The sequence below is a fragment of the Hydra viridissima genome, unplaced genomic scaffold, assembly GCF_058129835.1.
Source record: "Hydra viridissima isolate aposymbiotic clone 2 unplaced genomic scaffold, HvirCarnegie_v1 scaffold_10, whole genome shotgun sequence".
NCBI classification, from domain to species: Eukaryota; Metazoa; Cnidaria; class Hydrozoa; order Anthoathecata; family Hydridae; genus Hydra; species Hydra viridissima.
Window position 1 is genome coordinate 4,114,121 of NW_028324309.1, and position 24,933 is coordinate 4,139,053.

The window sequence follows — 24,933 nt, forward strand, 5'->3', positions numbered from 1 at the left end:
GGTTATAACCGTATGAATTATTAAAGCTAACGGTTATTCGAAATAAAAATTTCAATTTACATTAAACAGAAAGAAAAAATTGTTCGTTAACCAAATTTGAATTCCTAATAATTCAAATACACGGGGAAGAAAAAAATTTATTATTTATTATAATTTAAGGCTGGAATATTCCATTACAAGACAAACTTGCCAATTATTATTCCAAATATAAGAGCGAGAACCATTCCGAGGATTAATGACATTCGAAGATAAATATTTTCCTGTGTGGCTAATGCAGGAGGAATAGTATCTTCAGATTCGCTTGGAATTTTCTAAAAATTAGATATGCAAGATGCATATATCAAAGTCATAAACTTTTGGTCAGTAATTTTTGACAGCAACAAAAACTATACTTCGTTTAAATGGGAAAAGTAAATAAACCACCAAAGTCAAGTTTTCAACAACTTTGAAAAAACACTTTGCTTTTCAGCTAGTTTCTGGACTTGCTTCTTACAGCAACCACAGCTCGAACAGCGCTCAACATTTTACAATGCTGAATAGTCCAATCAAAGGACTTACTTCCTAGAAGTGGTGGTTTTGTAAAGTCATTTCAAGTAAAACTTGGATTTACTTGCTTTTCCCATGAAAAAAAATTCACGGGGAGTAAATAAAAGATTTAAAATGCAAAAATACCTTCACAGGAATAGGCGGCGAAGGTGCCAAAGATTGTGACGGTGGCTAAATAAATAATTTCATTTATAATTTACCTAATTAGATACTTATTAATTGTAAAAGTGGTAATGGTTAACAATATTTACAAAAATCAAATTGAGAATACCTCTTTCACAACTGGAGTGGAAGGGAGTTTAGGAGCTTTAGACACAACTTTGGACTCCAAAGGTTTATTTTCATTCATATCTTTTATTGTTGGAGTTGGAATAGTAGCTGATGTGCTTACGGTTTCTTTAGGTGCTGTAACAGTGGTAAGCTTTTCTTGAGAGCTGATACCAGGAGGTACAGTAACTTCAGATTCCTACATATATTAAATAACACTTGATAACAATACAAGTTAACTGCATAAATCAGATTTAAGTCTTACATTTCTTAAATATATATGATTATTTATGCTACTAAAGTACTTACCTTTTCAACTGCATTTTCATCAGAGGGTAATTCAAACACACATTTTAGTTTTGAATCCATAACTGGATACTTGTTTGGTAAATTTTTCCACTGAATAAAGTTAATAAAAATGTAAATAACTGATATTAAAACATACTAAAAATAAAAAAAAACTGTTTATTTAAATGTCAAAACATCATTTGTTTTATACAAGTTAATTTCATTGATTAATTTAGACTGTAAATTATACACAAATTATTTTAATTCATAAGATATAAAAAAATTATGGATTATTTATACTAATAATAATAATAATAATAATAATAATAAAAAAACCTGCAGATTTATACTAATACTTAGCTGATACAAAACAATAAGCAGGAAAATCTAATGGTAAACTTTTTAATCCATAATATCTGCAAAGTTTTTTTTTATTGTATTTCTTTGTCATACTTCTTGCCAATAAATTATAAAAAGTCTCAACTTTTTTATAAAACAACCCATTTAAAATAACTAAAACTAAACGTACTAAGGCTTCAACATCATTAATTGCAACATCATCAGTAGGAAAGATTGACTGCACAAGAAACTTGTGCTTTCGAACCTCTGCTGAATCTTTACTGTCAAATGGCTGCAGCATCACTAAGAACAAACAACTTTTAAGGATTCAGTATAAGCTAATTACAACTAATTTACTTATAAATATTTGTATACATTTGTATACATTCAGCTATCTGATATAGTTAATATAAAATAATTGTAAACAATATCAAACTTATTTATAAAATTTCTAACTTATTTATTATCATATAGCTTAAATACCTGCTACATTTACTGAAGCATCTGGTGCAATAAGTCCACAGTTTGGTCGAACACAATATCTCTTTGGTGCAGTAGTCTTAACTTTAAAGCACACCTTTTTATCAGAAGGATTCTTTAACTTGAGAATTGTTGTAACAACATCTTTAAAAGGACCTTATATAAAAGATATAATTAACTGATTTTCTGACAAATGCTTAACAAAAATATTAAGAAGTATATTAAATGCACAACATTTTATATACTGTGTGTCTACATATATTAAAATGACCAATCATTTTTCTTCAGGGGGGACAATCCTCCTTTTGTAACTTCTGTCCTTCCTTGAAAAGTGTAAGCATAATTACAATTTATTTGTTCTCAGTTTGATTCTAAAAAGGTTGGTCAACTTTATACATACATACATACATACATATATATATATATATATATATATATATATATATATATATATATATATATATATATATATATATATATACACACACACACACACACACATATCTATACAATAATTGTACTTTTGAGAAAAATAACAAGCAATCAAAATTTTTCAAACTAATGTTAAATAATTTTGCTGCAACTTTTTTAAACCTTATTCAATTATTTAAATTTTATGCAAGCGGACTACTGTTTTCTTATTTTTAAGATTAAGAGTCAAGTTACTAACAGTTAATTGAATTTAAACTATTTAATAGTTGTAAATGTTGGGCTTATAAAGTTGTCATACAATCTTTCAATAATAGAAAACCTCAATATTTAAAAAGTATTTTTTTCTAAGAAAGATATTGAATGATATATACACTTCAGAGCAATATAATATTACATTAATTAAAAAATATTAACTTCAAAATTTCTGTAATTGGTTGAGTAGGATTAGAACTTTTAACACACACACACACACACACACACACACACACACACACACACACACACACACACACACACACACACACACACACACACACACACACACACACACACACACAAGCCAAAATTTAATTTTGTTTTTTAAAAACATCTATATGAGTTGTTTTTTTTCAAACTAATTTTGTGTGTTTTGAAAATTTGGGTTGAGTTTATTTTATTTCATCATGGTTATAACAGATTCTTAAAATCTAGAAATTTTATGGAAATTTAATGGTTTACTTGAAAACAAAAATCAGCTGCAAAAAAATATTTTTTATATCCTAAATCTTAATAACTTACCTCGAAATACCAATTCGTTTTCTGGTTCAATTATTAAGATTTGCTGCAATTTTTCAATCTTTTGTGGTGGTAAAGTAGCACTCATTCTACAACTCCTTTAAGTTTTTATATTTATAAATCAATTATTAATAATGATCAGCTATGATATCTTATAGATCACTTCATAGATCGTCATTACATGTACAATCAATTTTCACTTCAGTCGTATCGTTTACGTGCCATTTTAGTACGACAGTTACGTTTCTATATTTTTGCCAAAAAGAAATGCAGAAAGTAATTTATATATTTTGCGTGTTTATCATTTTGAAATTATTTATTTATTAGCTAATCGAAATTAAAAAATTCAAAATAACAAATAAACTGAAATTTACATAGTTCTCTGATTGAAACTGTACTTAATAAATTTACTTAAATCATAAAATAGGACAAAACAATTATATTTTCTTCCTAGAAATTTGGTCAGTAAATTGTTATTAAACAAAGCGGGAAGTTCAGTCAATTCTAGCTATAATTTCATGGCGGATTAAATTTTGGAAAACAGCTCTTACACTGAGTTGAAAGTAATCTTTTTTTATCTTCTACATCAATAGCTTGCAATATGAAGCTTGTTAGGTAAAAATCTATGCCTTTTCTTCGGTTAAATTATATTGCGATTCTTAATTCTATTGTAGTAACAAAGATAAAATCAATACTTTGGTTTAAGAAATCTTGACTTTTTTTAATTTTGAAAGACTTCAATTTGGCTTTCTCTTTACTGATCTTAACAATGTTTTACTCAGAAATTAAAACTCCTAGGTAGCAAATTTAAAATTAAACAAAATATTGACTAAAATATCCCATACAATAAATTAAGAACAAGTGACCATGTATTTTAACTAAGTCAACCATTCGTCCCACTAAGTCTATTCAAAGATAAACTTAGTAATAAAATTTGGTTGACATATATTTGTTAAATCTATAATTTTTCTTTTGTTTTAGTTACAGTTTTAATACTTAAATTACAATAGTGAAATTTAACTTTTTTTGCTTGCTCATTATTGATATTAAAACCTTGAAGTTATATACAATCTTAAAAGTAATTAAAGATTAGTTATAAACATAGCCACCAAGAGAAATTTGGGGCCCTGGGGAAGTTTTCTTAAGTGGCCCTCATGATCAATTACATGACCAGGACCAATAGAAGCGTACTCTGGTCATTGAAAGTTAAAAATAAAAGTGAATTAAATCTTTTAAAAGTCAAAACTATTTAAATCTTTTAAAAATTATTTTAAAAAATTATTTGTACACACACGGGGCCCCGGGAATCTTCCCCGTCCATGGTTATAAATAAAAGAAATATTTATAGCCATAGTTATAAATAAAAGAAATATTTATATAAAAGAAATATTTAAGTATGAATATTTATACATATTTAATTATATTATATAAGGAATATATAATAAGATATTTCAGCTTAACTTAAAAGTTGTGATCAATTCACAATTTTAGTTTATTTCATTATTGTTTTTTTGTTGTTTTGTTTTTAGTTTTTTTTCATTAATTGTGAATCTATTCTAAACTAGATTTCTGATGAAATTAAGTCATGAGACAGTTACTATTGAATTAAAGAATGGAACAGTTGCACATGGAACTATCACAGGTAAGTAAACTATTAGCCTATAAATGTCTCAACCAAAAACAGACTCATTTTTGTTTTTTGCTCTGTAAATAATGCACTTCAAGCTTATTGAATTTAGTTTGTTTCAACATGGATCTAATTGCATAGTTTTTGTTTTTCCAAAAATATTTTTGTAGAATTTTAAAAGTACTTTAGGTTATTTAAATATTTTTTTGGTGATAGTATTAACTTTAGAATTTTGTAACATTGTAAGAACCATTAGTTTAACCATCTAAATTAAGAAGAACCTAAATATGGACTTTAATTGTAATTGGTTTTATGGATTTTTTTTTATTATAATTGATATTGTGAAATGATTTTAATTCAAAATTGTTTTGTGTGCCTGTGTTATGTTATATGTTGCTTTGTATACAAGTTATTTAGCATGTAAATTTATTTAAGGTGTTGACATGAGTATGAATACACATTTAAAAGCTGTGAAAATGACATTAAAAGGAAAGGATCCAGTTCAGTTGGAGACTTTGAGTATACGTGGAAATAATATTCGCTACTTTATATTGCCTGAAAGTTTGCCACTAGATACATTATTAGTTGATGATGAACCTAAATCTAAAGCCAGAGGTGAAAAAGGTCAGTACTTAAGAAAGTTAAATTAGAGAACAGAATTTTTTTGATATAAATTCTCTAACTTAGTTTTTGAGTCATACAAAATATATTGTTGATAAGCTTATTTAAGAGTTTGTAAAACTTTCAGGCATTCGTGGACGTGGTCGTGGTGGTCCTAGAGGGCGAGGAAGAGGACGTGGTCGTGGTGGTCCAAGAGGTGCTGGGCCAGGAAGACGTTAAACTATTCAGAGGCTAATTACTGCAGCAATCTGTGTTGAAAGTCACTCATTGAGTAGTTTCTGAACTTTAAGGATCAATCATGAAAACAAACGCTGAAAAAACATTCTTTGATATTTCAAGATCCATACTTTTTACAAAATGCATTTTTTTCTGATCATTTTGCATGTTTGTACAGGAAAATTATTGAGAAGAATTATGAGCCAAAGAGGTATTTTTATTTATTCAGGAATTAAAGTTATTCTATAATCAAATATTGATTTCTTTGCTTGTAGAAAGTAAACACCAAAAAATATTTGTCACCAATTTTAAATGTCAGATTAGGTTCTAATGCAAATGCTTAAGCAGCAAAGCTTTCAATTAAAATTATTTTACTTAAAGTTCATTCCATGCCAAATGGACTAAAGTTTTAGAGTTTCAACATGAGCCACTTAAAATTTTAAAGAAACTTGGTTGTTTTGTATTAATGAGAAGAGAAAATCCAAAAAATTTCAGCTCAAAACTTTTTTTGGTATATGAGATGCGCTCTTTTAAAGTTTCCAACTCTTCAAAAAGTAAAAGCTTCAGTAGCAAAATTTTTTACATATATACTTAGAAACTCAGTATTTTTAAAACAAAGTTTCAGAGGACCTTGTTCTTTTGTTTGCCTGTTTCTTTTTAATGATTAATAACTCTGGGTTTTCTTTTATAAGACATTGAGTTTTTCAATGCCATTTTTTACTTACACTGGTAATTTAAAAAATTGTTTACAAAGTTAAAAAGTTTATTCTTGAGGGGTCAATATTCAAAAGATGTATTCTTTTAGTTTTTATATTTAGTTGGCTTGCTAATTTTTAGAAATTTACTGATATGACATAATTTAGTAATAGTGGAATCTTAAAAATGGCTCCTGCTACAAAGATTGGTCCTTACTTAAAACCACCAAAAACCTAAGACACAGTTTTTAATGATAACTTTTTTTCTACTAATTTATTAAACTTTATTATAGAGATTTTAGAAAAAATAAACTGTAGGAACCCATTGTAAAGTTTACATATCAGAACATTGAGTTTTGCCTAAAATACATTAAAAATAAAGAAACTAGAGATATTGGTGTTCTTTAGTTTGAGAAATAAGCCTTAAATTAAGCTTGAAATACTCTCAAACTTTGGATAACCTTAACCTCTCCTTCTTTCCAATTGATATTTAGTGTGCAAATTTTCTCCCAGAACATTTTTCTTGATTAATTCTATTAACTAGTCATTGACCATTTAGCCTCACAGTATGTCTGGCTTATGCACAAGTGAACTTTCAAATATATACCTATAAAAGATAGGCAGTTGAGTTCAGAAATCAGACAGTAAAAAACTGCATATAAAATATGTAAGTATTTTATAAGGTTAACAAATATAACAAAATCTTCCAATTTAATTTATAATTTCTATCCCCCTACATCCAACTAATTCAAACATCTGTCTATTGATTTTTAACCTTTTTAAAAGAGTTATTTTGTCATCAGGATGCACATGTTTGTTATATAATTGTTATAAATATTGTGTATCATAAATAGTATTATGTAAAATGTTATTATGTATAAAACAATCAACATAAATAATGAGCTATGCAAATGAATACTTTTTAAGATCAATTTTAACTAAATAAGTATAAAAGTTTAAAACAAATTAAAATTATGATAATTTTGCTTTGTTGAGTATTATATAAATGTAAAATTTCAATTAGTTCTTAAGATGATAGTTCATATCTACCTGCTGCTGATTGAATTTTTTAAGATAAAATTTTTCATAAAGCATGTGTCAATTGAATCGATGTAAACAAAAACGTTCTAAGTCATAAAAACTATTTAATGACTTAGAACGTTTTTGTTTACATTGATTCAATTGAACTCTACATTATGTGGTTAAAGTGATTGAAGAAATAGGTTGCTTCACTAGGATGTCTTAATTCTCTTTAGATATTTCAAACATATTGCTCAAAAGCCATTTTGTGTTATTAAGACATTCTACATAAATTCATGGTGAGAGAAGCAAGTAATTTTCAATGGGTCTGCTACATTAATGAAGCATTTACATTTGTTTAAACTGCAAATGTGGTTAGTGATTATGGTATAAAATAATGATGGTTTCTTGTTTCTGGAATTTTTTAACATGTAGTATAAGGCTCTTCTAACTTAAATTTGTGCAATGTAATATAGTTGCATCATTTGAAGGAAATGTATTCCATTGATATTCTATCTACACTAAGTTTCCCATTGCTACAACTTGCTTGACAGAGCCTCCGGCACCACAGGAACTCTTTCTGTGTAATATATCCAAAAATACCATTCTGCAGGTACCTCAAAAAGGATGCAATATTGCTCGACTGTTTATCCAATGTTTTGTGAACTTAGTCCAAATTGGTGTATCCCTAATTTGGTCTAAGTTCACAAAACTTAGAAAACCCAATCTTGAGATCATTAACATTTTTAATAAACTCTAAGTTAAGCTTTTTTATATTGACTTATAAGTGGCTTTCTTGAAAATGTTGTTTTTTACCTTCAGCTTGGATTGAAACATACTGTTTCTTTCCTTGACACATTTAGGAGTATTTATTTAATAGGTGGTTACATGAATAACATTCATAATCTTGTTTTGTTTTGTTTTGTTTTCTTCTTAAACACTATCTTGACATTCTGTACAAAGTTTATGTCCAGGTGCTAAATCAAACTCATTTGCAACAGCAACACTGATCATTCTGAGAGATTCTAAAAAGTAACAAAAAGATAAAACATGTAAAAAGTGACTTTTAAGTAAATGGCTATCAATATATAAATTTGAATTAAGTTATTTTAAAATATAAATTTTTAAATTATTTTTAATTTCCTGTTGGTCAGTTGGATATCAGCAAAAACTTACATTACATGAAGTCTAAAGTCTACCCAAGTAGACCTTTTAAATTCTGATTACAGATAGTTTGAATTTGATTTACTTAACATCTTAAGTACACAAGTTCTTGATAATTTCAACTTTCATGGAGATCCCTATTGTTTTTCAACGGAACATTAAGTTAGATTTAAAATTGCACTTGCCGTTTATTTAAAAAAAAGATAAGATATTTTTAAAACTGTTTTGCATATTAACCCCTAAATAATTAACTTTTTAATTTTTTGAATATTTTAGGCTTTATAGGTCATCAGTAAAATATGGCATTAAAAAATTTCATGTTTTAGAAAAGAAAGTCCAGAGTCATCTAAAAAAAAATGTTTTCTGAAATTTCGCTTTAAAAATATAGAGCTTTAATGCAAGAACAAAGCATGTTTTTGCTGCTAAAGTTTAAACATTTTGGAAGAATCAGAAATTTGATCGTGTATCATGATTCACTAAAGTTTTGAGCTGAAATTTTCAGCATTTGCTTATGTTATTGATATAAACCAATTCAACGAAGTTCTTTTTAATCTGAGTTGAGCCCACTTGGTTTGGAATGAGGTCTCATTTTTAGAATTTATACTAAAGACCCCATATGAATATAGTGGTGCTTTTTTACATAGAGATTTTATTAAAACAAAAAATACATTTATTGGAAAAATGTAAATGAAACGAACCTTTTTTTGTTTTTATCGTAGTCTTAGTTTCTTTCTTCTACACATTTTTAGCGCACACGCGATTCCTTACAACTCAAGTTAATTTTTTAGCGAAACTTTTGCCTGTTAGAATGCTATAAGTTTGTGTTTTCCAGCTGTTCATGCGCCATTAATTCGGCGTAGAGTTTTAGAATATATCTAGACTGGAAGATTGAAGTTCGTTCTTTTGAAATCTTGGGTTCTAGAAATAAACGACCCAAGACCCGCAAATGTAAATCAATTCGTTCCTTTTTTTGAATTAGTTTTGTCCCTAAAATACATCTAAATGAAAAACCGTATTTATTGGATTGCACTTTTGTCGCTTCCTTGAGTACGTAACGCTTCAGTCTTGTGTGGCCATCTAAAATGATGAATGTTATTTAAAATAATAATGAAATGATCAGAGAATGATTTAATGTTGCCAAACAAACTCAACTTGAACAACTCAAAAGCTTTACTCACCCTTAAATTTTTAGCAATACTAACTAATTCTTAGTAAGACGCTTGACAAAGAGGCACTTCATGACATTGTTTGCTACAGAGCAGACTAATATTTTTTGGATATAATTAATTCATCTTTTGGGCAATCGTGATTAACTAATTTTGTTTTTATTATCTGGATTTTCAGATAATTTGGATTCAGTTCTGACATTCACCTTCGTACCTCTCTTCATTGTCCATATTGAAAATATCAAGATTTTTAAAGACCGAAGACTTGCTAGCAAACATTTCATTAGTGTTTGGCAGTTTCAGTCACGACTGATTTAGTTGCTTTCAACGGGTCTGTTTTGCAAATAATTAAGAAACTTCTAAATTGGTTTTTATGCCTAAAGTTAATTTTAAAAAACAGAAAATGAAACACTTTTAAAAGAACGTGAAACGACAACTTATTGGTTTTTTATTTACCTTGGCTTTACTTCTTTGAAAACCACCTTACAATTACAGATTAAATAAAATTTAAACCCGAATTTGGTTTTTTTAAACCCAATAGATCCCCGGGTCTTTAAAAAAGTATTTTTGATTTAACATTGCTTTGTAAGGTCTATTATGGCATGAATCAACAATATGCAGTTATGTCGATTAATTTCAGAAAAACCATCAATTTTAATAACCGTTTATACTTTATAAAATAAAGCAACTTTGCAATATTGAAGACAAAGTTTAAGCTTTGAACTGCACCAAGTGACTCAAAGAATTTTCTTTGACATTTCTAAAATTGATATTTGAATTATTCTATTCAACATAGTCGTTTGAATAGTTTAGCAAAGTAAAATCGTACATGCAAACACACTAGATGTAGAGCCAATGCACTGTGTCACGGAAACGTTTAAATGGACAAGGATTTGAATTTCAGTAAATTAACAACCCTAATGCTCTTCAAAGAAATTTAGAGAGTATTTGCACGAAATAGAAAAAACGCTCGATGATGTGAAATGGTCGCGCCAGTGAGTGGTACTATTTTATTCTTCAACTTTGCTGTTTTATGAGTATTTAGTTATCACTTTTTCTTTCAGTGATATGTAAAAAGTATTGCAAGAATTTTTTTTAATATTCAAAACAAAATCTTAGGATGCCATATTTGACTGTAATCAGCAAATATTTTGATGCCAATACTGCAACCAATTATCGTTTTTACCAAATGCATTGAGTAATTAGATTGTTTACACTGTTACCTTTCCAGGAGAGGATATACAATCAGGTGGTTGTTGATCACATCGATTTCTTTCTTCTTCTAATTCAAATCTTAGTTCTAAATGCCAAGAGGTCATTGTACGATACAAACGATGTAAAATACTGAAGAGTCTAACTCTGTTGATCAGCTTAATAGCACTTACTAAGGGTGAAGAATAAATGTAATAAAATCTCATACCGCCAAAACAAATCACTTGCTGCTAATTACCTAATAGTCTCACGTAATAGTTTTGCTGGTCTAATTTCATCTGCTCATGTGTCTCGATTTTAAACTTTAGACGGTACCTAAAAGAGCTCTTCTTTCATTTATATTGGATTCATCCTAAAAGAATACCATGCATGTTGACAATAAATTATTGTTTTCTATGTATAAAAAATTAGGTATGTAAGTTTGAGCTAGAACTATATTTAAATTATATGGATATATTCCACAAGCTCAAAAACCTGATGTAAAACTATTTGGGGTAATTGATTCGTTCCAAGCCTGTTTCATCAATCCTCAAAAACTTACTTTTGAAACAGGAAAATTACTTATCAAATTTCCACATACTTTTCTGTAAGTTTTCTTGGGTGGGCCAAATATCATTCGATCACAAGCCTGAAACCAGTTAGAATTGTGAGCTGGTAATTCAACAATATGTATTTTATTTACCACTGCTTTATCTAATAACTTTACAATGTTGTATGAGTCATAACCATCTTAAATAATTAGGTCTGTTTGAGGTCTGTCAAAACCAATTTTTGGAAGTGATTTGGTAAACTAGAGAAATCAGAAACAATCCAACAATCCTTCTGGTGCATTTTTAATTAAAAAGCTAAAGAGTGACCCATTTTTTTAAATTTGTGGTAGAAGAGAGTTAATCATTACAAATTACACACATTACACATTACACACTAAAACAATGATTGTTTTATCCATATTCCATATATTCTGCAGTTTATTAATTAATTTGTTTTACATTGATATATTTTTAAGAATAGAAAAGGATGTTGAAACTTTACAAGCATTCATACAATCAGGCGCGGATCTAAGGGGTGGCCATTGTGGCAATGGCTAAATAATTGAAATTTAACGGCAGCCACGTTAGTTTTGGGTTTTTTCGCTTAAGGAATATCCCTAAAATTTTAAATTTGTCTGCCGTAATTTACGGATTTTGACTTTTGAGATTCCTGCCATGACCACAATGGTTCTTATTATACGTTACTGATGTTTTATTCAATCAATAAATGCTGCGAAAAAATATTAAAAATCGATCTTTTATCGAAAATAAAATTTGGCCACACAGTTACAAATTCCTGGATCCGCGCCTGACAATGATGTCTAACAGCATTTCTAATTCACGGATATTTTAATTTTAAAAAGTTTAAATTGAATCATTTTTGACTTATCAAACAACTACTGTTACCACCTCTTGATGTTATTGCAGACTGACAACGCCATGGCATACTTTCAATTAGACATCTAATCACTTCTTGAGGGATAACTTCCCACATGCAGATAAGACTTTGTCGCAGCTCGTCTAGGCTGTTAGGTGGTGGATGTTAGCTTCTAACACAGCGTCCCATTATGTCCTAAAGATGCTCTTTTGGGTTCATATCTGGACTGCAATATGTGTCGTATGTGGTCTAGCATTATCCTGTATAAGAAGGAACCTATCTCCAAAGTACGTTGCAAAAGGTACCACAAAAGATTCTAAAATGTCTGCCATGTATCGTTGAGAAGTCAGACGTCCACTATCAATAATAAAGATATTATGCTCCATGCCATCAATGAGCCGCCTCCATATAAAGTAGTTTCTCGAGTGTTACAAGTGAAATATCTTTCATTTTGTCTTTTGTACACTCTTGGGCGGCAATCAGAACTTACAAGGCAAAACCTTGACTCATCTGTAGATAAGACCTGTCCCTAATCATGTATTTACCGATTCATATGCCTCCTTGCAAAAGCCAGTCTGTTTCTTCGGTGGTCAACAACAATTAGGGACCAGTAGCTGCTGCCCAAGGTGGTAAATTTAAAGCACGAAGTCAACAGTTCCATGACCCTCAGCAATTTGTATTTGGAGACATCGTGCAGTAGTGAACCGTTCTCTCAGTGTTCGAAGCAATAAAAATCGGTCTTCCACGGCATTTGTAGCTCGTGGTCTGCCTTGGCCAAGTCGTCTAGCGTGATGATTGGTCTCTACAAAGCTTTGTAGAACCCTACCGGCTGTTGTATGAGACACTCCAAATCTTCTACCATTTGTTAATCCTTGATTGGACAAATACCAACTGCAACACATTCATCATGACTTAATTTTGTTTAGAACGCTACATTGCGAACAGATGTGTTGCTCAAATGAAAGTTATCTTTTCTACTGTTTAAACAATTCAAAACCAATACATACTTTTCTTTTAGAAGTGAGGTTTAGTTGCAGCTGATTACAGTCGAAATTAAATAGGGAAACGAAATGAAACCTACAAAAGGCGTTACAATAAACATTATTATCATCTTTGTAATTAATAAATCTAGAATATACATATATATGGTATATCTGGGTATATACAGATATATATTTGAATGTAATTAAAAAAACTTTAAAAACATCAAGCACCGAGTGTGTGGAGGCAAAAAACTTCAAATATTTCTAGCATGCTATCAAAGCATTAACAAATCTATATATTTTTAAAAAAATTACAGTTAAAATTATATATTTAAACTAAGTTAAAGTAAGTAAGGTTAATAGACTTACTACTTTAAAGTAGAGATAAAACAATCGAGGTCGATGTGTTTCGAAGTCGAAGTCGAAGCTTCGACGTCGCAAAAAGTCGTGTGTGAACGTGTTTCGAAATCGTTAAAAGTTGTATGAAATTTATTTAAACGGTTTTCAAAATTGTATTACTTCGAATAAAATATATTTTCGCGGTTTTCAAAACCGTAAAAAGTTGTATAAAATTTAATTTGACGGTTTTCAAAATCGTATTAGTTCAAATAAAGTATATTTTCGCGGTTTTCAAAATCGTAAAAAGTTGTGTAAATTCGAAAATGGCGTGTTTTAAAACTGTTTAAAATTTCTAACGGCTTTCAAATTCACTTCCAAAAATTTAACTGCCTTCGAAATCGTTTAAGTAAACGAAACGAGTGCATACAAAAAGTAAATAAACGAACGCCGCGTGACTTCGTTCAGGTTTTAAGCTCAATGACTTCAAGTTCAAGTTTAATGACTTCAACTTCAAGCTCTATTAGCAAAAATTTTAAAGTGAAGTGAACTGATAAACCATATTTTAAGCTGAACTTGTATGTGGCTGTACTAGTACTGTTATGCTCTTCCCATCTATTCTCCTAGACTCCTAGTCTATCCCTTAGATTTGGAAAAAATCACAATCGATGAGAAGCTAACTATGTTAAGGTTCAAAGACATCGGTATAAAGTAAAGTGAAGTGATAACTGGTTTGGTATATGCTAGCAATCTCTACCCTTCTATTTCTTAATAATAAAAATTTGAAGTATACACTACAGTAACATTACAGAAATACAGAATATACAAAAGATATGCTAAAACCCTTTCATTTAATAATCATTCTAGATTTCATAAATCCAATTTCTTAAACATGTGAAAAAATTATTTGCATATTATCGATTACCTAATCTAAAATAATCCTAGCATGCTTCCCTAGTAAAGAATATTTAGTTGTCCGCTTCCAGTCTTTCATTCTTATTTTTTTGTGCAAGTTCCTGGCCTTGGGAGCCTAAATGATGTCTGTCTCACCTTTCCAGTTCAACAATACTGGAGTTTACATTTTTTTATCATCATCATCATCATCATCATCATCATCATCATCATCATCATCATCATCATCATCATCATCATCATCATCATCATCATCATCATCATCATCATCATCATCATCATCATCATCATCATCATCATCATCATCATCATCATCATCATCATTTTGATTTCTGTCTAGAGCAGATCTTGCTGCCATTTGCTCTTCCATGGAGTGGTATTCCCAAATTGGTACAAAGAAGTTTAAGAGATCGAAGTTCTCGTTGATGAAGACCAACTTCTCAGTGGTTTTTGGAGACAACCTGCATCTCTTTTCGAGGACCACCTGTACAGCTTCACTAAAGGCCCGCTCACTTGAGGCACTTGAGGCTGGCAGTTAATAATACTCCCGTGCAAGTCCTGCCAAGATGGGCATCTCTTTGCGATGTGTCCTCCACCAGTCAAGGACATTAACCTTCGAATCTATCACAGTTGTTTCTCTGAATTTTGCCCACTCAACGGAAATCGGAGGACCCTCAGCTGTAGCATTTGTCTGCCTGAATTGGCTGGACACAGTCTAAAAGAAAGGAAGGAAGTTAAACGTTTAGTAAACTTCGTATAACTTCGCTTTCTTTAATCTAAAATTGTTTAAATTCTAATAATTTTTAAAAAGTTCGTTTAACTTTGAACCGCCCCCCCCCCTCTCCCCCGTATGGCATCGTATCCTCAAATTAAAATTTTAATGACTTTGTTTGTTCGATTGCATTAAGATTAGTAGATGTATATTTAACTAGTTTTAAAGAAATTTATTTTATATTATACTTAATAGCTATTACCTTTGCTACTGCCTTCCAGAATTCAGTCTCACCATCATCTTCAAGAAACTCATCGCTGATCTCATCTGAGACATTGATTGTACCTTGCTGGTTTGACATCCAGTCTGCTGTAGTAGGAAGACTGGTTTTCAACTTGTCAAAAATCTCATCCCTGATACCATAAGCGTGCAGTTGTTGGCCTTTCAAGAAGAGGTGCAACAGGCAGCCTACAGCATAAGGCATGATGTCACATCCTCCTCTTGGGAATCGTTTCTCAAGTTCTACAATGAGCTCAACCATGAAAGGACCTACTCCAGTGACACTGTTATTTCTTATTTCTTTGACCCTCAGAGAAGCACACCTATCCACAAGATGAACAATGGCTGTCAGTGCTCTATCCATTGTAATTTTCTTATCACTCGACATTGACTCAGAGATGACTCGGCATGTGGTCAGGAGTGGCAGAATGGTTGCAACCAGCTCAAATTGTTCATCCGTAGGAATGGGTGTGGTCCATTCCTTTTTGTCAGCCCGGAGAGCACACAGCACACTTTGAAGATGGTTGATGTCTAGGAGCATCATCTGGACAGAGTTCCATCTGGTTGCACAAGGAGCAGTGATCTTTCTGTAGGGTACTGAAACAAAAACTAAAATAAAATTTCGCAAAAAACTTTGCATGAAATTGTAAACTCTTAGAAAACTTTGTTTGAAATTAAAAAATATTTGTAAAAATTTGACATTAAGTTGTAAAACTTCGTATTCGTATCTACTTAAAAAGTTAAAAATATTACCATTCATCTCGAGGCACTTCTTTTTCAACACCCCTTCAGCAAGAGGAGAGTGATGGACTCGGGCGGAGATTGTCCTGCATGCATCGATAGCAGCCTTGATATCAGGCTGTTTGTTGACAGTCCTTTCCAGGGCCATGTTCAGCTTGTGGTGCAATGAATTAATGCATTATTGCAAATTATTGCAATTAATGCATTATTGCAAATTAATCCATGTGATTGAACCACTTTCAAGATCAACAATAGTCTCTGACTTCCTCAGTGCAGCTTTTATATTTGAAGCTTGATCACACACAACAACCCGCTTCTTGATCATTTTGAGTGACTCAAAACGTTTAACCAAGTTGTCCAACTGAGTAGCAATGTTCTGACCAGTGTGCTTACCTGGGAATGGAACAACTCCAACAGTTACCTTTCGTAGAACAAACTCTTTGGTGATGTAATGAAGAGTCACCGCCATGAATGGGTCGTTGTTGCGTGAGGTCCAGATATCAGTGCTAATTGCAACTCGGTCGCAATGAGGAAGCTCCTTGTCAAACATGCTCTTCATGGCCATCTGCAGATTCCTATAGAGGAGAGGTAACTTGAAGCGAGCCATGCAGACACCACTTTTAACCTTAAACCTTGAGTCAAAGTGGGCAAGCAGTCTTTGGAACGGGATAGAGTCACATATGGAGAAAGGCTGATTGTCAGTTGCAAGGTAAATCATGAGCTCCATGTCACCACGAAGTTGAGAGGTGCTCTGTGTTGGATAGCACAGATTCTTTCTGGCTTTTAGAACCCTTTTTCTTTTCCTGTGACCTAAAAAAAATTGTATACATTTGTTAGCATTGAATTAACCCCGGATTTTGTTGTTTACATAAAAAAAAAGTTGTATAACTTCGCTACATCGCATCGTAAGATCCATTATGTAACTAACTTACCAGTGCCAACTGTTTCCAATTCATCTTCTGCCTCTTCAATTTTGTCCTCCTTGGCAGCTTCTGCCTCATTCTGTATCTTTTGATTCTGACACATTTCGATGTACTCATCCTTATGGTTGGATCGCAGGTGACAACTCAGGGTCGATGTTGACCCAGCATTCATTTTTAGGTCCTTCTTGCAGATATTGCACACACCATAGGCCTTATCTCCTCTGTATTCCTTCAGGAAGTACTGCCAAACCAGCGAGCGATGGGTCTTTGGCATATTTGTTTAATGTTTTACAATGTTTAAATCTTGTTAAATAACATAAACAAAGTTATAAGGGTTTCAAATTCGTTAAATATAATGTAAACAAATTTATACGATTTTCATAACCGTAAAATTTTGATTTACAACATTTTGCGGCTCTCAACATCGTTTTAATTAAGTTTTAACGACTTTTAAAGGCTTTCAAAATCGATTTAAAATTAAAGCTACAACTTTTTACGGCTTTCGTAACCGTTTAATTAACTTTTTTTTCGAAGTTTAACGGATTTCGACATCGTTTCATGAACTTTTTTTCGAAGTTGAACGGATTTCAACTCCGTTTAATTTAAGAAACTTCGCCTAACTGACGGCTTTCAAAGTCGAACAAAAAATATACGATTTCGAAAACCGTATCTCGATTGTTTTATCTCTGCTTTAAAGCATTAAGGCTTTCTAAAAATTGACCAGAATTAGGACGCGGCTAGGTATAGGTCGGTTTACCCTAATCTAATTTGATTTTATTTCGCATGTTTCACAAATTTAATTCGCAGAGTTTTGGCGCCCCATTCTTGAAAGCGAGACAAGTTTTGTAGAGGCTGTAACCAAACAACAAAAATCAACGAGACCGTTGACGATAGCTACCATAATCTTCTTGGTTTCCTTCTATCATTGAGTCATAAAACTTATGCTTGATCTTATTTCAGCTTCGGTTTTATTAGTTAAATTATAAAAAACATTTTTTAAAACAAAAATGTTTAAAAACACATTTCAATCTGGGTTTTTATCGATTCTTTATAGTATTGGAAGTAAACCTTTACAAATATGGGATAAAAAAGTAAGTAGCAAACGTTTAATTTAACTTCTGTTTTATCATTTATAAAACATTTTATAGTTTCGTTTTTTGGTGTGTTTTAACTTAAGTCTTTTTATTAGCAAAACTTATACTTACTTATACTTACTGATTGCTTTAGTTGAATTTTTGTAGTGAGAAATTGAAATGGTAATTTATATTTTACATGAAAGATATAATGATGTAATAATTTTAATGTCTCAGGTAAGAAATGGGCATATTAAACGAATCACAGATAATGACATACAGTCTCTTGTTCTTGAAATAGTTGGCACCAATGTCAGGTAAAAGTGTTTTATAAATTATTAGTTTCCTGTCACAGCCAATTACATATCATAATAATTTTTCTAATAAAAGCTAAGTTATTAAAAATTTACTTATAAAAATGGTACTTTTGACATAGAAGTTTAAAATTCATTATCAAAAATTGTTTTTGTTTTCAATTAGTCTTCTCTGATTTTAAAAAATCTCCTACACTTGGAGAATTATGTTATTAACTTTAAATCATTTGGTAATCCAGTGACAAGCCTTAAAATTTTTACTACCTGTAAACCGGTATTTAGCTCTTAGTTGTAATTTTTCATTGTTAAGGTGTGGTAACTCTTACTAGGATGGTTTTAAATGTTTTCGTGGTTTATAAGTTGATTAAATGATATTTATCGTATTGTATTCTCATTTTTAGTACTACTTACATAGAGTGTCCAAATGATCCAACTTCTAAGAGGAGGACTCTTGGTATAAAGCTTCCATTTTTAGTTATGATTATAAAAAATCTAAAGAAATATTTTACCTTTGAAGTTACAGTAAGTTTAACATTTTATTTTCATCTTTTATTGTATTTACTGTTGTTTCAAACATCAACTAATAAATTCAAAAATGCATTATTTTTATTAAACTAGGTATTAGATGACAAGAAAGTCAAAAGAAGGTTCCGTGCCTCTAACTATCAATCTACCACTAGAGTAAAACCTTTTATATGCACAATGCCTATGAGGTTAGATGATGGTTGGAATCAAATACAGGTAAGCTGCACATATGTATGTTAGGGTCAGTCAATTAAAATAAGTGTATAGTGAAGAAGTGTATGGATTCTACATTTATGTACTAGAAACAACTTTAATATATTTGTCTATTTAAAGTCTTTCCATTTAATGAATTAGTATACTAATATCATATGTTAATATTATATTATACTAATTGAAGAGCAAAAACTTTAAACAAAAAAAGACCATTTTATACTCAAACTGTTGTTTTAGTATATGGTTGTAGTATATTTTATCTCAACTTTAAGTTTTAGACAAAATATTAATGTAAAATATTGATAACTAAAATCTGGTATTCTACAAGTTTTATGACAACTATCTATCACTTAGTTTTCCTTATCTCTTCTATGAGCTATAAAAATCTCAATCTAACTGTAATGTTAAACCAAAATAATATATACTAATATATAATAATATATAATAATATATAAACCAATAATCTGGGCATATTCAGCATTCATAATTTTTTTAGATTTTTAGATTTTAGATAGAAAACCATTTAAGTTTATACTAAAAGAAAATGGATTTATCATTTTGAGCAGAAGTCTATGTATTTTTATGTCAAATGCTGTCTTTTTTTTTTTTTACAGTTTAACTTGCTTGATTTTACCAGAAGAGCCTATGGTACCAACTACATTGAAACACTTCGTGTACAGGTAAACTTGATAATTCTGTAAATTGAAAACATACTGAATCATAATTAGAATTGATGTATAACTTTGTAAATTTGAATGAAGGCAACTAAAATTCATGACAGTTTTAAGGACAAAAAGTCTAACAATTTTTTATTTATACTTTTAAACTGGTTATTTCTTGATTTGAAATTAAACGCACAAATTACTGAGTAAAATTTTAAAGTTACAATAAATTTTAACAGAAATAAAAGTTGCACATGTGAGAGAGATAGAGGGTCTGTTTTGAGCTTCTTCAAGTAAAACATCAGAGAGATGACTACAGATATAATGGTAACTTGCATGGAAAAAACAAAGCTTTTATCAAATACTGACAAATTTTTACTAACTTTGCAGTTTACTTGCTGGCCTAAACAAAAAGATTTTAAGCAAGATTTGAGAATTGTTGAAGGCTATTGACTAATAAATGACTGTTCTGCAAGCACCATAACTGAAAAGTAAAAGCAGTTTATCTTGCAAGCAGTTGATTCATTATGCAGAATATTGTAACCCCAAATAAACAAACTTAAGAGAGAAAACCTCATAAAAGATAATTGCAACAATTTTGTTTGATATACAGTAGGTTGCATAAATATAGAGTCACTTGATTTTTAATATGATTTTATTTATGTTTTTTTAAAATTTAAAGCAAACAAAAAAATTCATAATTTGAATTAATTTTATTAACAGTGGTTTTGTAAACAAAATAAGAAAAAAAACTTTTTCAAAAAAAAAAATTTAAGATACTTTTTTATGAGAAATATATACAGCTGTTAAAAAAAAACAAACAAAAAAACAGAGCAAAAATATAGAGTCAGGGTGCATTTTAGTATTTTGTATGTGCACCACGAACTTTCACATAAGCATGAATGCGTCTAGGCATAGATTCAACTAGTCAGATGCATAATTCTCTTGGAAATTCTTTCCAAAGCTTTTCTAAGGCGTGCTATAATTGCGCAGCACTGGCTATACTCTCTTTGACCAATCTCTTGTTTATCCAAGACCAAGTGTTTTTGATGGGATTGAGATCTGGAGAACGAGTTGGCCAAGGCATGACCGTAATGTTTTTCCAATCAAGCCACTCTTTAACCGAGATTGCAGTGTGAGCTGTTGCGCCATCGTGTTGAAAAATCCATTGTTGTCGTCTTCCGTAAAAAGCTCTGACTGTTGGTAAAAGTTTACTTTCGAGGGTCTCTTTGTAGTTGTACTGGTTAATTCTGCCGTTATAAATGTTGCATGACCCTGTTCCTTTATGGGAGAAGCATCCCCAAATTCCAACCGATCCTCCTTCACCTTGTATCCTTGGTACACAAAAATGCTCTTTGAACTTTTCACCAGCCAGCCTCTTGATGATTAATCTTTACTTGCAATTTATCACCTCAAAATTGGATTGGTCACTGAAAATGACTTTGGCCCAGTCTTCTACAGACCAGTGAAGTCTTTCTCTACACCACTTTAATTTTTTTAGGCGATCTGAGACACGCAAAAGTGGTTTTTGAGCAGCGACATAGCAATCTAAGCCTTTCTTATTTAGGCATCTTTGTACAGTCCATCTACTAACACTAAAGTTACCAGGCGTATTTGTGAACCCTTCAGCAAGTTTGTGGTAAGAAGTTTTAGGGTCTTGTCTAACCTTTTGATAGAGATAGCTTTGGTCTCTTGAAGTTAGCTTTAAAGGCCTACCAAGCCTTTCTAAATCTTTGACATCATTATGTAGCTCGTGGTTTTTCAACGTTGTTTGTACACATTTAAGCGAAACATTGCACATTCCAGCTATTTCTCGTTGGCTTTTTGTTTTATCTTTTAGTTGACCAACAATTTTCCATCGTACATTGTCTGAAACAGCTTTTCTGCCCATTTTTGTCTTTTTACTTTACCAAATAATTACCAATGTGAATAACTCAAGATATAAAAATGATAACTTAATTTTATTTTCGCAAGAACGTTTATATAGTTTGGAAGAAATCAACCACCAAGTTTTAGATTGCTTGGAAAACATTTTGTTGAGATATTTCAACTTAAGTCATTAAATTTTAGTTGACTCTATATTTTTGCTACATTAGAAATCGAGGTATGTTCTTATTGAATTAATAATTACTCAAGACTGGTTAACCTAACAAGTTTGAATTATATACCATTCGATAGAGAATCAATTAACTAAGACATTTAATACACTTTTAATCGTATTAATTAGTTGGTTTCAAAGATAATTGTGAAAAAAACAAAAATTTCACACAAGCAAAGTAATGAATACAATCAGTTAAGCATTAATTAGCATAAAGCCTAAACTGAATTTTACAAACTTTAAAATTTTTAGACTTGGTTATGTTAAATTTTTTATAAATTGGATCAAATTGATATGGATCTCTGATTTAGTTATCTTTTTTTGAACCCATATATTAAGGAACACTCTGTTATACATAGTTTATACTAATAAGAATAATTAAAATTTAATTATGCTCTACTATAGATTCATGCTAATTGCCGCATCAGACGAGTATACTTTTCTGATCGACTTTACTCAGAGGATGAACTACCGGCAGAGTTCAAACTATATTTGCCTGTTCAAAATAAAGTCAAGGTAAAAAATTCATTCAAAACTAAATATTTTAATTAACAATAATCAGTCATACTTATTTTTTTGCAATGCATTTACAATTACTATAAATAATAAAAAGATACTAAAAATGTGTTTTTTTAGGTTCTTCTTTCTTTAATGTTAGAATTGGTCATTTTAAATCCTATTTACCAATTTATTGGAAGTTATTTGAAATTCATTTTTGTTTTTCGTTTTAGGTTTAACAAAGAATATATATTTGATATTTTATTGTGTGATTTTTGTTTTTGTTTATTGAATACTTACTACTTGTAAATATTTTTACGCTTAGGTCTAATTTATCCTAAAATTATGTCAATAAAACACTGAGTTGTCAATAATTCGTCAAACTTGATTTGCTTCATTTTTTTAAACAATTTTGTTGCTTTTTAATGTTATTTGACATAAAAAACGATAGAAGCTTTTTTATTTATGGTTTCGATGGATAATGCAAAAAAAAGGCTTTGTATATAATAAATGCATCTTATATAATCCTACATAAAATGTTGTCTTCTTTTGCTTCTATAAGACGCTTATTCCACAAATTTCCCTTAATGGATGAAACTAATATTGACTTTTAGTTAAGTTTTGGCTCTCTTTTATGAACCCTTCAATATGCCAAAAGTCAAATTTTAAAAACATACCAGTTTTTTGTCGAAAAGTCTATTAGGAAATATCAAAATTTTTATTTTTTTAAATTATTTTTGATAATTCCACAAACGTCAGATGTTGTCTTACATCTTAACCTTTAACTAGCATACTTTTTGTTCTGTAATCCAAAGTCACATATGGCCCGAGAGACTATAACTCCACCTTGATGTTCCGGAGAAACCCTTTGGAGTGAATGATATATACACATTCCTGATATCAAAAATGCAAAAACTGAAATAGAAGTTTTTCGTCCGAAAAAAAATCATTTTTAAAAATCTCAGTCTATAACATAGTATGAATGATAGCTTCATATATTTTGCATTTTTACAGTGTAAGTAATTCTATTGAATTATAAAAATTTACCTTTGATTTGATAATAGAAATATGATTTACGAAGTTTTTTGTCTAAAAAATTTTTTTAATTTTTTTTAAATTCTCATTTAATTACGCATTGAATAAAATTACGCATTGAATAATAAAACAACTTCTTATTTTTGCATATATAAGTAATTTCCACAAAATCTTTCAAATCGAACTTTATACCAACCATAAATTTTGTTCTAGTGGTAGTTAGTAGAGTTTTCAAAATGGTGTTTTTATCGATTTTCTGGGAAACTTCGGTTGCTCATTTAGTTTGCGTATCAAGTGACAACAAAACTCGCTAGTTTGAAAATCCCAAATACAGCAAAATCACATGAAAACTGTGTATGCTTTGTATTTGTGTCAAATTGACTTTCATGATGCAACTGCTAGAAGGCATTTGTGACAGTTACAGAATTAGTCTTCAAAGAAAGCACAATGGAGGAAATATCAATCTTCTAACTCTTTTTCAATTTTCTACAATAGTCCTTCGCCCCAATACAAGGGTTCATATTTGTGGTTGTCTGATTCGCAAAATTGGTTATATAAAGCTAAATGAAAAACACCCTTAGAAAATTTGAAAACTTCTTAACCTGCAATAGTTGAAAGACGATGTTCAGTTTGCTTGACAGTATTTGGAAAAGGCACACAATTGTATCCCACAGTAGGTGGACAAATTGCATCTTCAGCTATCACTTGTAAAGATGCTTCACCACATGGTACTATCAGAGTCACACAGGCAAAGGGTGGAAGACCTCTTCGTCTTACACAAGGTAAAGTTTTAAGCTAACATCACTCAGCAATATTTTATGAGATGGGTTTGAGAAAAATAGAAAACATTTTGTTTTTTTGCTTCAATACAAGTTATTTGTTTTAAAATTGGAAATAAAAGAAGTAATATTAGGTCTACAAGGTGTGACAAGTTCTTGTAAGTTGAAGAAACTTTTCAAAAATGTTTATTTATGTAAATTTGTTGAAAATCAGCAACAGTTATACTTTTCATATTTCGTATGTTTTAATTATCTGCATTTGTTAAACATAAGTGAATGTTTTTGAACGTACTTTTTGACAGTTACTTATCAAAGGTATTTTTTCAAAGTCTTAGTTTTAGAAAATACAACTAATATTTTAAATATGTCCACTATTCATTACAAAAATACTTCAATGTAATTCTATATTCTTCTTGCTCAAAAAACCTTTTTGGTAGTAAACAAAGCTGGCTGCAGAGGATTTAGTGAAAGCTCAGTCAAATACAGGGTTGTTTAAATCATGCATTAAAAAACTTCCCACCACATTGAATCAAGTTAAAAAATCACCAATTGTTGAACCAAATTATAGTGCTAAATTTATGCAATTTGGAAGTCAA

The 24,933-nt window shown here is 30.3% G+C and overlaps 4 protein-coding genes across 4 annotated transcripts; 2 read left to right on the forward strand and 2 right to left on the reverse strand.

Annotated features, from left to right (window-relative positions):
* Positions 1 to 3,399, reverse strand: LOC145193089 (uncharacterized). Its single transcript, XM_090100970.1, has 7 exons — positions 3,130 to 3,399; positions 1,924 to 2,076; positions 1,631 to 1,743; positions 1,123 to 1,212; positions 818 to 1,012; positions 673 to 717; positions 1 to 311 (listed from the first exon to the last, which is right to left on the reverse strand). The coding sequence occupies exons 1-7, from the start codon at positions 3,212 to 3,214 to the stop codon at positions 174 to 176; spliced, it is 819 nt and encodes a 272-aa protein (XP_089957096.1). The 5' UTR covers positions 3,215 to 3,399; the 3' UTR covers positions 1 to 173.
* A 197-nt stretch (positions 3,400 to 3,596) lies between these two features.
* On the forward strand, positions 3,597 to 5,800 carry LOC149882703 (small nuclear ribonucleoprotein Sm D1-like). Its single transcript, XM_090100971.1, has 4 exons — positions 3,597 to 3,741; positions 4,692 to 4,768; positions 5,189 to 5,377; positions 5,502 to 5,800. Exons 1-4 carry the CDS (start codon positions 3,728 to 3,730, stop codon positions 5,591 to 5,593), a joined length of 372 nt encoding a protein of 123 aa, XP_089957097.1. The 5' UTR covers positions 3,597 to 3,727; the 3' UTR covers positions 5,594 to 5,800.
* Positions 5,801 to 16,422: 10,622 nt separating this feature from the next.
* On the reverse strand, positions 16,423 to 17,448 carry LOC149882704 (E3 SUMO-protein ligase ZBED1-like). Its single transcript, XM_090100951.1, has 2 exons — positions 17,150 to 17,448; positions 16,423 to 17,027 (listed from the first exon to the last, which is right to left on the reverse strand). Exons 1-2 carry the CDS (start codon positions 17,412 to 17,414, stop codon positions 16,423 to 16,425), a joined length of 870 nt encoding a protein of 289 aa, XP_089957077.1. The 5' UTR covers positions 17,415 to 17,448.
* Positions 17,449 to 17,997: 549 nt separating this feature from the next.
* LOC149882705 (cilia- and flagella-associated protein 20) lies at positions 17,998 to 23,060 on the forward strand. Its single transcript, XM_090065613.1, has 7 exons — positions 17,998 to 18,231; positions 18,451 to 18,530; positions 18,929 to 19,049; positions 19,146 to 19,268; positions 19,880 to 19,945; positions 22,431 to 22,541; positions 22,757 to 23,060. Exons 1-7 carry the CDS (start codon positions 18,148 to 18,150, stop codon positions 22,760 to 22,762), a joined length of 591 nt encoding a protein of 196 aa, XP_089921739.1. The 5' UTR covers positions 17,998 to 18,147; the 3' UTR covers positions 22,763 to 23,060.
* The last annotated feature ends 1,873 nt before the right edge of the window (positions 23,061 to 24,933 follow it).

What these genes read in the sequence shown, in the direction of transcription:
- LOC149882705 (XM_090065613.1), top strand. Translation starts at nt 18,148, where the DNA reads ATGTTTAAAAACACATTTCAATCTGGGTTTTTATCGATTCTTTATAGT. An exon ending in ATTTTACCTTTGAAGTTACA is followed by an intron (nt 19,050 to 19,145) that starts GTAAGTTTAACA and finishes TTATTAAACTAG; the next exon opens with GTATTAGATGACAAGAAAGT. An exon ending in TTGAAACACTTCGTGTACAG is followed by an intron (nt 19,946 to 22,430) that starts GTAAACTTGATA and finishes GCTCTACTATAG; the next exon opens with ATTCATGCTAATTGCCGCAT.
- LOC145193089 (XM_090100970.1), bottom strand. Translation starts at nt 3,214, where the DNA reads ATGAGTGCTACTTTACCACCACAAAAGATTGAAAAATTGCAGCAAATC. An exon ending in AAACGAATTGGTATTTCGAG is followed by an intron (nt 2,077 to 3,129) that starts GTAAGTTATTAA and finishes CTTTTATATAAG; the next exon opens with GTCCTTTTAAAGATGTTGTT. An exon ending in ATGAAAATGCAGTTGAAAAG is followed by an intron (nt 1,013 to 1,122) that starts GTAAGTACTTTA and finishes TAATATATGTAG; the next exon opens with GAATCTGAAGTTACTGTACC.
- LOC149882703 (XM_090100971.1), top strand. An exon ending in TGCACATGGAACTATCACAG is followed by an intron (nt 4,769 to 5,188) that starts GTAAGTAAACTA and finishes AATTTATTTAAG; the next exon opens with GTGTTGACATGAGTATGAAT. An exon ending in TAAAGCCAGAGGTGAAAAAG is followed by an intron (nt 5,378 to 5,501) that starts GTCAGTACTTAA and finishes TAAAACTTTCAG; the next exon opens with GCATTCGTGGACGTGGTCGT.
- LOC149882704 (XM_090100951.1), bottom strand. Translation starts at nt 17,414, where the DNA reads ATGCCAAAGACCCATCGCTCGCTGGTTTGGCAGTACTTCCTGAAGGAA. An exon ending in ATTGGAAACAGTTGGCACTG is followed by an intron (nt 17,028 to 17,149) that starts GTAAGTTAGTTA and finishes AATTTTTTTTAG; the next exon opens with GTCACAGGAAAAGAAAAAGG.